This window comes from Perca flavescens, chromosome 4 (genome assembly GCF_004354835.1).
Source record: "Perca flavescens isolate YP-PL-M2 chromosome 4, PFLA_1.0, whole genome shotgun sequence".
Lineage (NCBI taxonomy): Eukaryota > Metazoa > Chordata > Actinopteri > Perciformes > Percidae > Perca > Perca flavescens.
In genome coordinates this window covers 27,640,525-27,657,671 of record NC_041334.1, presented here as the reverse complement: position 1 = coordinate 27,657,671, position 17,147 = coordinate 27,640,525, and the positions used below count along the sequence as shown (strand labels likewise).

The 17,147-nt window shown below is 38.9% G+C and overlaps 1 protein-coding gene and 1 long non-coding RNA gene across 2 annotated transcripts in view; one reads left to right on the top strand and one right to left on the bottom strand.

Annotated features, from left to right (window-relative positions):
• kdm5ba (lysine demethylase 5Ba) overlaps window positions 1–17,147 on the bottom strand; it is a 21,626-nt gene extending 4,479 nt beyond the window's left edge. Inside the window, exons 1-19 of the mRNA XM_028575120.1 lie at window positions 16,840–17,147; window positions 11,982–12,059; window positions 11,551–11,673; window positions 11,250–11,420; window positions 10,326–10,451; window positions 9,830–9,923; window positions 9,617–9,711; window positions 9,267–9,425; window positions 8,584–8,703; window positions 6,847–7,005; window positions 6,161–6,342; window positions 5,770–5,932; window positions 5,246–5,365; window positions 4,763–4,957; window positions 4,109–4,290; window positions 2,647–2,771; window positions 2,357–2,507; window positions 1,919–2,039; window positions 1,168–1,523 (exon numbers count right to left, since the gene is read on the bottom strand). Coding sequence (XP_028430921.1) covers window positions 1,168–1,523; window positions 1,919–2,039; window positions 2,357–2,507; window positions 2,647–2,771; window positions 4,109–4,290; window positions 4,763–4,957; window positions 5,246–5,365; window positions 5,770–5,932; window positions 6,161–6,342; window positions 6,847–7,005; window positions 8,584–8,703; window positions 9,267–9,425; window positions 9,617–9,711; window positions 9,830–9,923; window positions 10,326–10,451; window positions 11,250–11,420; window positions 11,551–11,673; window positions 11,982–12,059; window positions 16,840–16,992 — 2,873 coding nt within the window. The 5' untranslated portion in view covers window positions 16,993–17,147. The remainder of the gene's footprint in view (window positions 1–1,167; window positions 1,524–1,918; window positions 2,040–2,356; window positions 2,508–2,646; window positions 2,772–4,108; window positions 4,291–4,762; window positions 4,958–5,245; window positions 5,366–5,769; window positions 5,933–6,160; window positions 6,343–6,846; window positions 7,006–8,583; window positions 8,704–9,266; window positions 9,426–9,616; window positions 9,712–9,829; window positions 9,924–10,325; window positions 10,452–11,249; window positions 11,421–11,550; window positions 11,674–11,981; window positions 12,060–16,839) is intronic.
• On the top strand, window positions 1,540–2,854 carry LOC114553817 (uncharacterized). The gene is made up of 2 exons (XR_003692367.1): window positions 1,540–2,537; window positions 2,675–2,854. It is a non-coding gene; the product is annotated as an uncharacterized LOC114553817 (long non-coding RNA).

The following is a 17,147-nucleotide window of genomic DNA, read 5'->3' as shown; positions in this document are numbered from 1 at the left end:
TTACTATAGGCCTATGTTTACCCTATCTCAAGATCCAATCAATATCCAAAATATGAGCCTTTTAGATTCATAATCCCATAAAGGAGGCTACCCCCAGGTGTAGGGCTAGCAAAGCTGGTAATGGTCGTCTGGTTAACACAAGTTTTGTTGGCGAGGTTGTGTATTGTTTAGGGTCTTTGCCACCACGAGACAAATCGGCATTGCAAATTGAACATGTAGCTCGACTTGAATCGCCTTCTTTTGACTGAAAGTACTAACAAACATTTTCACTTTCTCACAGTCCACTGCATTGAATGGTCCACCTACGTAAATACCTTCCCGTAATCAACGACGGCGTCATTACATCGACCAGCGTAACGCACGTAGTGCAAGCGTAGGGTTAGGTAGAAAAAAGAAAAAATTGTATTTATTTGATTCGATTTATACAATATCTGATGTTGGAGTGTCACTTTATCTTTTGTCTTGTGTATTTCAATTTTAAATCTTAGTTACATAAAAAAAAAGGAAAGATTTATGTAAACATCAAGTATCAGATGATCACATGATGTGCTTGCGATGGCAGAGTCTGGTGCTTTACAGTGTGAAGTCTCTGTGGCGCCATCACAGCACCATGATCCTCTTTATCCACCATGATCCAGCTCTGCAGACTTAGCACATTTCACTCGGCACTGTCTGAAGTTAAAGCTGATTTCACGTTTTCACTTCACGTCTGTTTTATAAAGTTACAATTGTAGTGGTGTCAAAGTATGAGATCACCGTTTAGATATGCAGACTTTACTGTATTTTAACAAAAGTTAGAGTTAGCAAGTTCACATCTGGAACTAAAACGGGGTGTTCCTGAATTCTGAGTGTCAGATTTCTTGTTCATTTCATAGAAGAGATGCTCAGAACTAGTAGGTAGTAGGTGTGGTATGGTAGTGTGTTTGTTCATGTGTAATGGACGGTCTCCCATCGCTGTAGCTTATGTTTTTCATGGTAAATTGATATCTTATGCCGAAACTTTGTCCGCCTTGACACTATTGTTTCAGAAGATTATTTTATATATAAAAAAATAAATAAATAAACGAACAAAAAAAAAAAAAAAAAAATGATGGGGGAAAAAATAGCTGTAGTATCTATCTGACCTAGAACCTGGACCTAAGTCCCAGTGCAGCTCAGTGTCCTCACCTGGCCTCCAAGAGGCTGAGCACCCGCTCCTCCCACTGCTCTGACACCGTCAGCAGCTCCTGCAGACGAGCCATGGCTCTCTCCACAGAGCTGTGAGGGGCCAAGCCCACGCCCTGGTCTATCAGCCTCCGCATGGTGTCCAGACAGAGGCTTTCTGGCCGGTTGCTGGCTTGCTGCACGGCCTCCAGCCAGCGGGCCTGCTCCAGTCGCTCCCTCAGCAGGGCCAGCTGAGGCAGCTCCACGTCCAGGCCCAGGCTCACGTCCAGCAGCTCCTGCAGCTCCAGCGGGCTGGGCGACTCATCAGATAGGAGGCGCTGGCTGCGCTGCTGGAAGTCATCCACCCGGGTCAACAGGTCCTGGGGGGGTGTCACATTCAACAGGCATTTAGGGCGGATATTTGACTACCGAGACAAGACTTTATATAAAAACAAAGCCAAATTCACTCACATAAACCAAAGATTCAGACATTGTTCGACAGTACAGTGAAAATGTGATGACACAGAAACGTTAGGAGAGCTTTAATGTGTGCTAATTTCTCAAAGGAACCAATTCCACTTTAATAATGACTACGGAGTGCCTTGGATTATTCTTGAAGGAGACATGCTGCTTTTTTTTTTTTTTTTTAAAACAAATTCTGGAATTGAGATCCGTTTCCACTCATGCAATGAGCCCTTCTCATGAGATATCAACTTGAATGACTTTTAGGATTCAGGTAGTCACGTAAAGAAGAATGTGTCTAAGCCAAGCTAACCTTCAGTAAAGGAGCCTGTCGGATGTTGCACGGCAGGTTGTCGAACTGTCGGACAAAAGACCTCAGCTCCTCAACAGTCAACTCGTTCTGGTTTTGAGACTTTCCTCCTCCAGAACGAAACCTGAAATACAAACAAAAACTCAGAAAAATGACAGAATTGTCTTTAACAGCTAAGAAAAAAAAAGAATGTCTTCAAACTACAACGCTGGCACCTTGAAAATAAAAGTCTGCGTTCTGCAACCTGTCTTTCAAAATACAAACCGTAATAATGATATGATGATACAATGGGGTCAATAACAACCACAAAGCGTGACGCATTATGGGTCAGAATGAACATGGCTGTTTTTTATGGATGGAATATTTATGGTCTTATTGTGATTCATAGAGAAGTCAAAAAGTTGTGTAAAACAATTTGTATCCAAAATCTATTTGACGTACCTCGTCTGCCTCTTTCCATTGAGAAGCTGTTGTGCCATCACAGCAACTTTATCAGCCTCTGAGACGACTTTGCGTAGCCGATCCAGGAGACTGATTTGTGGGAACGCCCTTGTTTCTGCCAGCTCCACCAGGCTGTGAAGCTCTTCCAAACCTGACCAGAAAGCAAAGTATAACACATAAGGTAAAGTAATATAATACAGTGCGTAGTAATGACTATCTCCTTAAAATGAGAAGGGCATTTTTTTATGTTAACGTTTGTAGTACAGACTGTTTTTTCATTGACTCCTAACCTCTTTTCTTGTTTCCTTTGTTCTCCAGGATGTCCTGCACACTACAGAGCCAGTCTTTATAGGACTCTGCACGCAGCTTCACTGATGCCATCATGGGATACAACTCATCCAGTGTAAACTTGTAACTGCAGGGAAAGACAAAACAAGGAAATGAATGAACAATGATGATTGACATTTGTCAAGGTTCAATAAAAAGTTATTACTCCTACCTAATGCCAAATGTAAATTACACTTTTGTCTGAATTTACTTTAGATGGGAAACTGGACATAGGAAGGCAGCCAGGCTTTTTTTCTTTTTACATTTAACAGCAGATTTTTAACAGCAGATTTTCATGAGAGTGAGCAGGTAATTTAGTTTCTTTACTTGGTGACAGACATATTTCAATTCAGACAAAAATTGAAACTAGGGCTCATTTTTCCTGAGTAAGTGCCGTGTGCTGGGTCTTTCACAGTTTAAAGTTATTTAGTTAAACACCTTTATTTCACTCTTTATGTAAGAACATGTCATCAAAGCTGCCAACGTCTGCCAGTTTGTTTCTCACATTATTGTTTTGGCTGATGATAAAAAGGAGCTGTGATTTTGTGAGAAGGACAGCATTGGGGAAAAACCTGATGCAAGCAGCCTTAGGCATGCCCAAGAGGTAGTTTAGCAGATGCTGATTAGGGCTGCAGAATACGAGGAAAATATGTAATTGTGATTATTTTGACTGATATTGCGATATGATTCACTATATTGGAGGGAATGATCATTTTTGTAGCATTAGTCTCATTTTCATTAACAAATATTAAAATTAAAACAATTAAAATGATTATAGTGCGATTTTTGCGAGGATTTGTACTAAGGGTGGAAAAATAAATAAATATCGATACAGCATAGTATCGCGATATTTTCCTAGGCAATACTGTATCGATATACAGACACATGTGTTGGTCAGTTTGTCTGCTTGACAATCCCGTTTTGCAGCAATAAAATTGAAGTGAGGTGAACAAACAGAGAAATGTATCTTTTTAGACAAAACAGATGCCGACAAAGTTTTCTTTCGGGGACATAATTTGAAATTGTGAAAAATTTGAAGATGGAAAAAAGGTAATAAATTGCAATATATCGCAGAATATTGCAATATGTTTAAAATCGCAATAATATCGTATCGTGACATAAGTATTGTGTTGATATCGTATTGTGAGGCCTATGGTGATTCCCGCCCCTAATCTGTACCAAACTAAGAGGTTTACTTTAGTCCGTAGGATATGATTTGAGGTTTGACACATATTTTGCCTTTAACAAATACAGTATTGCGAGCCCCCCCCCCGCTGCAATTTGGATTTGCACAAGTCTATATTGGATAAAATTGCGATTAATTGTGCAGCCCTAATGCAGAAGATTCATAATAGTACTAAAAACAAAACCAAAGTTAAATTCAGAAGCGAGTATGTTCAGTTGTTGTGGTTACTGGAGACTCACTGGAGTGTAAGGTTGCTATGAGGACAGGAGCAGAGGTCCCGGGGGTGGTACAGACAAACCATCTTGCCAGGACTGCACGCACAGGTGATGCCAGACAGGTAGCAGGTGGTCCGACACTTGCAGCACTGCCGCTCCTCGTCTGGGAGCACCTCATAATCAACTTGTAGAGATTGCACCACACCCTGGGGAAAAAATTCACTGTAATTAGAGCCGCAGAGGAGACATGACAGCTGTGCAGGCAGAAAAAGTCTCCTTCAAAAGTTCAACGTTTTCTCTAATGTATCCTTGAGGACACATCATTAAGGGTGTACCAGCTTTGCTATAACTGCCCCCATAAGAGCTAATACAACAAACAAAAATAAAATAAATATTTAAAATATTTTTTTAAATAAGAAATAATGTGATTCAGACTTTTAATTCAAACAACTTGCACTGTTAAAATGTGTTCCGTTTCCTTAAGTCAAGTTTGTGACCCATTAACTGTTTGGAATGATATGCAACTTTCCATATCACTCTCTTCACCTCCTGGATGTCTATAATGTGTGCTGAAATACTAAAACCTACATCCTGTCATCGTTGAACTTTGTTAATCGACTGTACTAATACAAATAAAAAAAAAAGAGACAGTAGATCCTTAAGACAAGAACTCCTCACCATCTTGTTAATCTTTTCTCTAAGGCGTTGTTCTTCTTGGACCATTACAGTCATCTCCTTCTGCACGGCTGACGCCAGCTCCACATCCATTGTGTCTGCTTTATGGGCCATGTTACAGACCATCTCGTCATGTGAGAAGACACAGTACCTGCTCAGCTGGCGATAGTGGGTCACACATTCACGGCCGATAGGCATCTGTCAGAAAATAAATAGACAAGTTTGAGTTTACTAAATTTGTAAAAAGGATTACTATTGTTTTAATCCTAAAGCACTTTGGGCTACACCTCGGCATGAAAAGGTGCTATACAAACAAAGTTATCATCATACAATTTGTTACACTTTTGTTTCCCACCAATTATTTTATTAGCATACTTACATGTACATTTCTCAGTCAAATCGAGGTGCATAAACAGAACTCCTATTGTGTAACACCATGGCATGTATAAAATGAATCTGGTATTGCGTAGTAACAGATTTCCTTACCCAGTCCATGGTGCAAAAGTTGACAGCTTCAGCAAAGTTGAAGCCCTGGTTGAATCCACTGTGGTAAGCTCGGGGAAAAGTGATGACAAACTCGCCTGCACATTGGTTGGTGCGATAGATCTAGTTATCAGTAAGAAAAGAAAAAGGAGAAAAATAAAATTATAATTTGTTATAAACCCAGCAAAGTGCTGATGTCTTGAGTTGTATTAGTTTTCGTAAAAAAAAAAATCTAGACTTTGATTTATTATGTACTTCAAGTAAAAGATTTTCTCCAAAAAAAAAAAAAAAAAAAAAAACAAGACAAGAAACTGCAACATGTTTAAAATGTGTTCTCTACTTTGATGATGCCAGAGGAGTATCATATTTGATTTCTATTAACTGACATACTTTGTTGTGCAACTGTGATGTGTGATATTTAAATGTAAGGACTTTCGTCATCACACTCAGCGGACAAAGATCTTGCTTTGTTTCAGACCTTTAAATGTGATGATTAATATATAAGTGCAACAGACAGAGCAGGTTACCGGGACACCGTTGTTCATCAGCGTGTTGGGATTCATGATGGTGACCAGTTGGTGAAGGAGGTCTGGCTGGGACTCAAACAGCTCCGGTGCCAGGTTCTTCATGACCGACTCCAGGTGCTCTGCGGCATAACCAGGCGCCCCATACCACGTCTTCGGCTCCCCCCTGCAAATATGGTCAAGACTATTAGTGAAAAATACTACTAAAGACTAAGCATCACCACACAAATTTCTTTGAACATTATAAGAATAACTTTTCAGAAATGAATCAAATTTACAAAACTGCATTTCTTGTGAAAGTACCAGTACGTTCCTTGTGTAAGAAAGTCAAACTTCTACATTAGAAAAAATCCCTATAAAAAGATTTTTAGAGTTTAGGGAGAGTGCACTCTACCAGTGAAGGTAGTTTATTGAGTAGCTCCAGTGGTCCTCGATATGCCAGCAGAAGGAGGAGAAGCACATGCCCACATACAGCCAGGGTAACTTCATCCCACAGATGTCGGCTGTAATGTGAGTCAGCACAGAGGGATCCAGCACCGGCATATTGTTCAGGTTCCAGCCGCTCCTCAGGTAATGCTGCAAGGTGAGACACAGGTCTCAATACTCCACTATTATTTATTATTATTATTATTATTAATAATAATACATTGAATTTGTATAGAGCTTTCATGGACTCAAGGTTGCTTGCTTTCTTTCTTCAATTTCTACTCAAATATAGCCTTGTTCAGCCAGCATTATAGTCGTTATCACTGGGAAAACTGATTATAATATTACACCTGGGCTGCTAATTTTCCAGCCACAAACATGCAAATATTATTCAATGTTCAATGTTATTTTTGCTTTGATGAACAATGTTTATGAAGTATTGTGGGTGGGCATGTTCCTTTTTTTTTTTTTTTTTTTTTTTTAGACATGTGGTATGACAAAATCAATCTTTGAAGGTTGTGGAGGTAAACTATTATATACATTTCCCCCTTTACAACCCCATGACCATTTATATTTTAAGGTTTTAGAGAGACAAAGGTATACATCTGTAAACAGATGTAATACTTCAGCCCCAAAACAGCAGGCAGATTGTACCTCATCCTCTGGAGAGACTTCAAAATGGCTGTTACTCAAAGGGAAACCACTCCCAAACTCCTTGGAGGCGATGTCTGCTCCATACTCCACAGTGACATCCTCCTCAATGGTGCTAACGAGACGCCAGAACTCCTTCTCCACTAGCTCAGTGGGAACCATCTAAAACACACAAGGAGAGGACATGGTGTGATTGTGTGCGGTATGAACACAAGTGTAGATAACTGAAGCTAGTTTCATCACAAGCGTTTCAGTGTTATCACTGCAACACATGTCAGAATGTGTCTGCTGGGACCAATGACAAGAACGTCAGTTTTTTTTTTTTGGGGTGGGATGGGGGGTTCCTGTCAGATAAACAGGACTCTCTCGGAAGTGGGTTATCAAAGCATTCCTTTGTTACAGACCAAAGTTAAAAAACAGGAAGTTATGGAGCATTCAGGACTGTTTTCCTGGAAGATCTTCCAAAGTCTACCTTCTAAATAGAAATATTTCAAATTATTAAAATAACTAATGTGTGTGCATGCTAATTTTACAAGGGGTTTGGTGGTTGAATGAAAACACTTAATTACACAAGTAAAAATGTCAGCACAGCTTCTGTTTCCACTGTGCCAAACAGGTTATGTTTTGTATCATATAGCACGTCATGGTTTAACATAAAATAAATCAACTTTATTCAAGACACAATTTTTTTTTTTTTTTTTTTTTTATATATATATATATATATATATATATATATATATATATATATATATATATATATATATATATATATATATATATATATATATATATATACACACAAACATCTTAGACCCTGTCAGTCTGCACATGAATCTATACATAAAATTTCTTTAACCGCATTAAAAGTGGGCACATTGTTACACAAACATTTCACTAGCACTACTCCCCCTAGAAATTTTAAGCACAATTCTCAGTGCATCATTGTAAGCCACTTGAAGTTTTCATTTTCGACTCTCTAAAATTACAACACAAGTGGGCAGTATACAGTGGAGTGCAATAGGTTTTGAAGAGTGAGATTTGTTTTAAAAGAATGACACTGTAAATGAACATCTGATATCAGAGGTCTTCCATAGCCATTTATACTGTCCATGGAAGTCCATTATTATGTTCATTTCAATCTGTCCTGGCTAAAAACAACAGCATAACTTTGATAATTTGATTACTTATCAATAGACATAGTTATCCATGTCAATATCCCATATTTGACCATGCATTACCTTTTTTCATCGCTCTATGCATATATATGTCCATATTTTAAATAAACCTTTACATACATGATAGAACTTGTACAGAAGAGCAACTTTCATCTAAAGTAACAACACAAACAACCATACATATACCAGTGGTTTAGATTAAAGTGTAATTACCAACAAAAACATCTTGACTAATTACCGTATTGGCTCAAATAGAAGACAATCCTGATTATAAGACGACTCCCCCCTCTTTTCAAGACACATTTTTGGAAAAAATACTTTTTGAAGACCAAATCTTGTTTTTATTTAGAAAATCATCCCATAGAACGTCATCCTTGCTGCCCGGCGGCTCACTATTTGGCGCCATCTGCTGTTGTGAATGTATAGCGACATGTAAAACACAGAATATAAGACGACCCCACTTTTCAGATGCATTACCAGGAAAAAACAAACCTGTCTTATATTTAGGCCAATACAGTAGAAGGGAAACCTCTTTGTTATCAATTAACAAGTGATGCAAACTTACATGAACTGGCATGTTGAAATAATCAGACTTGAAGGAATCTGCCATGTCTCCAAATGCCTGGAGGGTGTAGCTCCTGCCTGCCTGCTCAAAACCAAAAGCGACAGGAGGTTTGCCACATTCCTGTAAAAAAAAAAGTGAAAAATGAAGTTAAAACACTTGGGCGTTGTATTATATTCGTGAATATCCGGGAGATGATTATACACTGTTCCATATTATGAGCTTTTCTGCCAGGATTAATAGTGCGGAACTGAGAAGCCGAAGCTGGGAATGACGCGAGTTGAATGCGTTCCATTTATAAGTTGGATTTTTATTGTTTTCATTAGCTCTAGCCAGGTTAGTCGTTGTTAACAATGCCAGTTTATAACAACGCAATACGCAGATTTTTGTGCATACAAAAAGCATAACATCATGTCCACAGATAGATGGACAGCACTGTGTGTACGACTGATTTAGTGAGACACAAATAACACAGAAGTGCTAATAACTGTATGTTACTACAGCTTTCACAACTGTTGATGCACGAAGCAGCCATGTTGGATTTTTAGCTTGGGTTACTTAGTGGTTGTCTGAATTCCGAGCTCGGAAATCTGAGGTCAGGGGTCGTGTTTGGACTTTGACCTCGGAAAATCCGACTTCAGAGTACAAATGAAACACACTATAAGCTCCCTGGGGGTGCAGCTCACCTGAGCCAGGCACTTGGGGCATCTCCAGTCGCCTTTGGGAACGTCGTGGAGGGGAGGGATCAGGCAGAAGATGTGATAGCTGTCATCACAGCCGTCACACAACAGAAGGCGGTCCTCAGCAGTCCCCTTGCCACAAACCAGGCACATGTACTGGTCCACCTGAGGAGAAGGGACAATTGTTAAGTGCTGCCTTTGTGCGGTGATGTGCAATTTTCTCTAATGTGTCATTCACAGCAGAGTTACAACACTACAGCTTTGAAACATGTTTTTTACTGGCACAATATTATATTATATATAATATATATTATAGTGATGTAAGCCAAGATTTCAATACAAAACAATATACCTACTTTATTCGAGGGAGCTCTCTTATCTAATACGGTTTCTTCATAATCTGTAGGATGTTTAATGGGTTCCCGTTTGACTTCAGTGATCGCCATCCTCACTGAAAGACACGGGGGGGGGGGGCAAGCTTTAAGATTCTCCAATGAGGTCACTCATCACATCCGGCACATTCCCCTTTTTCTTTATAATCGAAGCAGCACTGCTTGCTTTGTTCTTACCAGGTTCTTGTTTGCCAACATAGGTTCCCATCCTCCTCCTAAGATTGGGACGATTCTCACAAACTTCCCCTGGTTCGGTTTTAACACAGCCTCTCTGTCAGAGTCACAAAGAGTCAGAGAGAAACAGAGACAGAGTGAGACAGAGAGAACAGGTGTTTATTTTGCTGGGTCCTCAAAAAAATATGAGGGATACTCCTTAACACCAGAAAAAAAAAAAAAAAAAAACAAGGTCAAAAACATATGGCTTCACTATTTAAAGTGCAAAATGGCCACAGTCACAATATAGATCAGCTGGTTGTCTGTCAAAGTATTCCTGTGTGTAGATTGCATAAGAGTATAAACATATACTTAAACATCCATATTTAAGAACACGCATTAGCATATCATACACATTGAATTAAACATAGCACAAGTGACAATGTCAGAGAGAGAGAGAGAGAGAGAGAGAGAGAGAGAGAGAGAGAGAGAGAGAGAGAGAGAGAGAGAGAAAACTCACTTCAGATCTCATGCGTTTCGCTCGGCGAGCGATGCTGCAGGTCTCCTGAGGCTGGACAGACTGCCGCTGCGGCAGGTCGTGAGGAGTGTACTCCTTATCTTTAGTGTCATTGGTCAAGGTGGCTCTCTGCAAAGAAAAATCGGTGAATGTGCTGAAAGGAAAGTGCCTTCAGATATTCATTCTACTTCTTCAAAAGACACCATACACAAGAAATGCTATTATGAAAGTGCTCAAAAAAAAACCTGTGTGTTCCTAATATTTCAATACTGTGCCAGTTATTTTATTCTTGTCAGTTCTAGTTTTATGACACTGAGAACACCAGTGCTACCAAGTTCATTTTAAACCAGCTTTAATCCGTTTCAAAACATATGTAAAAGTGAAATATGTGGCTGAATATAACTGCAGACACATAGCATTTAGAAGAAACCCCCTAATTTTTAGGAACGTGATGCAGAAAAACCTCACTTTAAACACCAAAACCTTTACTGTGGAAAAATATCCTGAGATTATTAAGGTATCCGATGAATGAAAGGCCATACAAACACTGTAGAATTTACAAGATGTTGCACTGCCCCAGTAAAAGACCACTCCTCCATACCTGGCGCTGATTAGCAGCTGCTGTTTCTACGACATTCTCAGGACCAAACTAAGACAAGATCAAAGGACCCCTTAAATTAAATTAAAATAAAGATCTTCCCAAATTCTAATGCTGTCAACTATCATAATACTGCGTGTATTAAGCTGGTAGAGAAAGAGTTCTACTCACCACCTATGGTTTATACTAATAAACTGTGCAACTTGAAAAAGGCATTTAAAAAAGGTCTATGAATTCTTCCAATAAAAACGTGCACTCACTTTCAAAACAACAATTCTAAACAAGTTGCTCTGCTGGGAAAAGAAAACGATAAGCAATAGGAGACGTACAGGCTGATTGTCTCCAGTCTGGAACAGGTTATATGGGTAGAGGATCCTCTCATAATGGGCCCGCAGATGGGAGCCAATAGCCTTGCCTGGAGCAAAGCCCAACCTGACGGATATCTTAGTCCAGCGCCGCTCTCTGCAGACGGCATCGAAACCTCCCTCTTCATTCACCAGCTTGGAAAGAGAAAAACGTAATATTCAGTCTGTATGTGAGGAAACTTGTTTTATTGGGAATTTCTTTAATCATACAAAAATAAATCTTTATAGAGTCCTGATATTAAAACCAGCCAGGATTTGCACGCACCTTATTCAGCTGGTAAAGATCCAAAATCTTTCTTTCCACGTGAGGGATTTTCAGAGTGCATCCTTGAAGCTCCCAGAACTTTGCTATTTGATCCAGGAAGTTAAGCTTAACTCTGGTCTGAGCCTAAAGTATAGTGAAACAAAAAATTATGTTTATTGAACATGTTCATTGTCTATTCTTTATCAATGACAACATGATAACAAAACAGCTTAACAAGAATTCAACCCGTATACTGTATTAAAGCTGTAATTTGTTTGCTTTACATTTGTATTGTTTGTGAAAATGGACAAAGACGGGAACATTGTAGCAATAACTTAAAATGCCAGAATGAAATAATATTTTTTTATTTACCAAATACCCCATTTACACTCACCACATGTTATGAGTCTTAAATATATAAACATAATAAATAAATAAATAAATAAATGTACCTCCAACTCATTAAGTCTTTGTATCCGTGGTGTGAATTTCAGTCTGTCAACATCACAGGCAAATGGTGGCTGCCATTCCTGAGAAAAAAAAATAAAAAATAACATTTATGAAGCAAAATGACACCAAATCTTGGATGGGTAACCTGAAACAAAAGTCTGTGAAACTAAATTTTGTTTGTCAGAAAGAGTAAATCATGTACAACAACCTTACTACTAAAACACCCAGTCGTAACATACAAGACAATGCAGTTATTCTAGTAACCCCACAGACTGTTATTAAAGGCAGAAATACAGGAAGTCATAGTAGCGTGTCTGTGCACAGGAAATCAGGTTGGTCCATAATTTCTAAGAACGGTTGATTACATGTAGAATTACACTAAAATTTAAAAATGTCTGCAAAATGTGTTCGTCTTATTCATCAAATAACAACGTCACCGGGATGAGATTCCACGAAACACACAAAACTATCACATTGCTGCCTGTCGCTATGTGAAGGAGTTAACCATACCAACGTGACCACACCATCTGTCCTACTGACAGATTAAAAACACTGACATGCCGGATATTAATGCACTTCTCTGCATGGTATTTAAACAAAAACCTATTCACACTAGATCACACAACTTCCTGCAAGACTAGAGAAGATGGTGTCAGCGATGGCTCAAGAGTCAGCAAGATAATCTCAATTTTTCATGATTAAAACGTGTGATACCACACTCTTGCTGAACTGTCAAGTGTGAGAATATTAACAAATGAGAGAAAAACAACTTGAGAAGTTGGGTGAGTGTGATGGAAAGGGTGCGATCCTGGCTGATATGAAGTTGATAATGGTTTACATAGTCATAATTATATTGTTACCTTGGTAGTTTAAAAAAAAAAAAAAAAAACTCTAAACTGTAAAATGTAGAGTTGAAATAATCCAGCTATTTCTCCAAGATTTCCAACATCCCAGATTAATTTCTGACACTGTGGAACAGACAAATGCTTATTTTAGCGATAAATTTCAGATTTGGCCTTCAAAACAGAATGCAAGAAATGTTCTCAGACAAGTTGACAGTGCATTAGCCAGTTTCACACTGTTTAAGGTGTTCACTCAAATCTTTTAATTCTACATGAATCCATAAACTGAAAGTATGCATAGCCACGCCTACTCTGCCACAGCACTGATTGGACTGTTACTTTTTCTTTGATGGCTCAGATTCTTAGCTCAACACTGAAAAAACCAGACCACATTATGAATACCAATCTAAAATAGATGAACTAAACAGGTTTTGAAATATTTGCACGATATATGCATTTGATTTTTACATATTGAAGTATAATTCATTTAATGTTATTACAGAGTAATTTGTAACTGACACTGCATTGCAATGAAAAGTGGATGTGCCAAATTGCCATGCAAGATGTGTAAACCGATCATGTAAAATTAGGCCACCGCTCTGGGTCCAATTCAAACTTTAATTATCCCAATATTTCTTCATTGGTACAGAAGCACATAGTTCTTTCATTTATTTTTTTAATAGTCAGCATTTTCTTTCTGACCACCTGCTGCATGCAATGTTACTGTGGGATTAGCACTAGAAAATGTAAAATGCGGCACACAAGATTTACGGGGTCTGGCCAGGCCTTTTTTCTTACTAGGATGGAAATGCTGGTCAGAGTAGGGACAACAATGGCCGCATTAACACAACCTTATCATCTGTAGACAAAGCTGGATTAGAACCACAATTGCCCTGGCACAAAAGAAAAAACAATCAGTTTGAAACATATGGTACTGCATTGTTTGTTTTTTTGCCATCCTTCACACACACAAGTCTGACCACACCAGTTAAAGGAACACGCCGACTTATTGGGAATTTAGCTTATTCACCGTAACCCCCAGAGTTAGACAAGTCGATACGTACCCTTCTCATCTCCGTGCGTGCTGTAACGCTGTCTGACGGCTCCAGCGGCATCAGGCCAGCACAGAACATGCAGGTGAATGGTTCCAGCAACCTACTGCTCCGAATAAGTGACAAAATAACACCAACATGTTCCTATTTACAGGTTGTGATTTATAGAGTCACAGCGTGTACAAAAAACATGAGACACAGCGACCTTCTATCCCTAAACAAACCAGGAACTATATTCTTAGGCGGAAGAATATAGTACTTGGGCGGAGTGATATGCTCGCAGCAAGCCTGTCTGAGAATATAGTTCCCGGCTTGTTTACGGTTAGAAGATGGCTGTGTCTCATGTTACGTTGTTTTGTGTACACGCTGTGACTCTACAAATCATAACATGTAAATAGGAACATGTTGGCGTTATTTTGTCACTTTTGTCACAATTTGGAGAAGTAAGATTACTGGAACCAGTCACCTGCAGGATCTGTGCTGGGCTAAGCTAATGCTGGAGCCGTCAGACAGCGTTACAGAACGCACGGAGATGAGAAGGGTATGTATGGACTTGTCTAACTCTGGGGGTTACGGTGAATAAGCTAAAGTCCCAATAAGTCGGCGTGTTCCTTTAAGAGTACAAGTGCAGTTTTGGTCTGAACATGACAAGCCTTCCTACCAAGCACAAAATGACAAATACAGGTGGGGACTTGTTAACCACTAACAGCCTTAAGATGCAAATCATTCCCATATGTGCTACTAACATCTACAGTCAAAATGTGACCAGTGCAAACCCTTGGAAGAAATACTGACCGCATACTGTGCACCCAGAAATCACTTCAATCACATCAAAAACAGGTTGTGATGCAATGTCTTCTTCCTTTCTAAAACAAATCTCTCTTTTTGTTTATACTAGTGAAAAAGGAAACAAAGAAAAGGAGATCTCAAGCCAGATCACATCTTAAAAAAAAACAAAAAAAAAAAACTTTGCCATACTAGCCTCCAGGATGCCCCATACAAACACACAAAACAAACACTTAAAAATGTGCTTCAGTAGCTCTCCACTCTCATGAGACAGATTCACATTGCTGAAGGATTTATGGTTGTTTATTGGGTTGTTTGGCCCACACATCACCCGGGAGCCAAATTCTGGTCTGAATGTTCAGTAGAAAATGCTGGTGCGTGACACAGGGCTGTAGACAATGGTGCTTACACAGGGTTGGAAAAATGGTAGAGTTTGACTAAAACTAAAAATGTCCTTTTTGGTATCAGTTTTATATAAAAGCAGGCATTGTATTTGAACGTTTTGGATATGCTGCTTCTTACCATATCGGTATTTGGTTTAGTAAAAATAATTACCCTGCATTTTTTAAAACCCTTCATAAAGATCCCAGTAAATACACACCTCTTGCCATGATAACTTAAAGCTGTCCAGGCTAGAGTGTAGTAGCCTATAGCTTTGTCTCTTAAGTAGGCTACTTCTATATTATAAAAATCTCTTTCTTTATAAAAGAGATTATGCACTGGTCAAAAATAATAATTCTATATATATATATATATATATATATTTTTTTTTTTTTTTTTTTTTTTTTTTAACATGAGCTGTCCACTTTCAGCCATGCCTTCAAATCATTTTTTACAGTCTATGCTTCAAATGCAGGTTTCTTTTTGGATGAGCAAACACCAAGCAGTCCCCGACCCACCCTTTTTTTTTTTTTTTTTTTATGTTGCAGCCCAGTCACTCCTACCCATCCTGTTTAGCCGCACAAAAATGGGCTTTTACAGCTTGCTTATTTCTACTTAACATGAGTCTCATGTTATCTGAGGGCTTACAAATTCCATAAAACAAACTCCATCCATGACCTTAATGTGTTTAAAACGGACACACTGATAACAGTCAGAAATTATGTCATCAGTCATGGTTATATAATTTATTCCAGTAGAATTTGCTCTTTATCTAATTTGCGTGGAAGCTTGACACACCCTTGAATAAGATACACCCCCTCTCTCATCCTACTGTATCAGAAATAAGGTCAATGTCATTTTGGGAAGAAAAAAAAAAAAAAAAAAAAAGTCTATAACTAACGTTACTTTCTGTCCTGAAATACTTCATATTTGACTCATGCGATGTGTTAGAGAAATGTGGATTATGGCATAATAATCTTCCAATTAGAAAATAATAAATATATAGAGTCCAAGAGTTGTTTTCATGATAACGGTATAACGTCATTATGCAAGTTAGCTAACAAACTTAACGCTGTCAACAATCTGAGATGACCGTAATCAAGTAGGTTTCAGACATGTTAGCTAAAGCTATGATAACAAACAGAGAAACAGAGGATCCGTTGAGTCCCTTCTCTCCATAAACAGTTGGTCACCAAGCACGTAGCTACGTAACGTTAGCCAACGTTACGTGTCAGACAACTGCAGCTTTAAACAGGCCTGATTAACGTTAGCTAGGTCACCTCATACTGGCTAAATCCGTCGAAACGTGCTGGGAAAGTTAAGCTATAGCTACATTTAACTAACTGTTTAAAAGTTGTGGGCAAATGATTAGTTACAATCTTGGTGAGCTAGCTAATGCCCGTGCGGCCAGTCCAGGAAGCATTTCATACTGCGCTAACGTTCACACTTTTATTTGCATACAGGCAAACTTTAGCGTTTGATTATTATTATTATTTTTTTTTTTTAGAAACGTTCTTTATGCTAGCTAAGTGGTATATGAATAATAACAAATACATGTCTGGAGGTTAAAAACCTAGTCAGGAAACAGATTTCTCAGTCTGATAATGCTTCACCATCGTTGCTGCAAACACAACACACTAAGCTCTGGCTAGCTGACAATTCAAGTCGGAGCCGCAATCCGCCATGTTGAAAGCGGTCTAAAAACACAACTTTGCCTGCTAAATTATAAACAGCAGCTGAGGCCAACAAACCACGCCAAAAAAAGCCTCGAAGAACTGTCAAAATGAAGAAATACTCACCGGCGGCGGTCGGACCTTGCAGATGCCAGTTTTCTCTGCAATGGGTCGTATTTTGTTGATGTACGCAAAAGGGTCGGCAAATTCCTCCCAGCTGGGCTCAAAAACAGGACACTCCGGAGGGGGAATGAACTCATTCAGCTGTGGTTGAGCCATCGTTGCATCTTCGTTATGACTGCAGCTGAAATATTGTTATAGTCCTCACACCGAATATGCTCGCTATAAATTTTCTGCCTTTCAGTTCATGTCCACTCTCCACTCATTGAACTCAAAGACGAATTATCTAGTTGGAGATGAGAGGTGACAGCCAG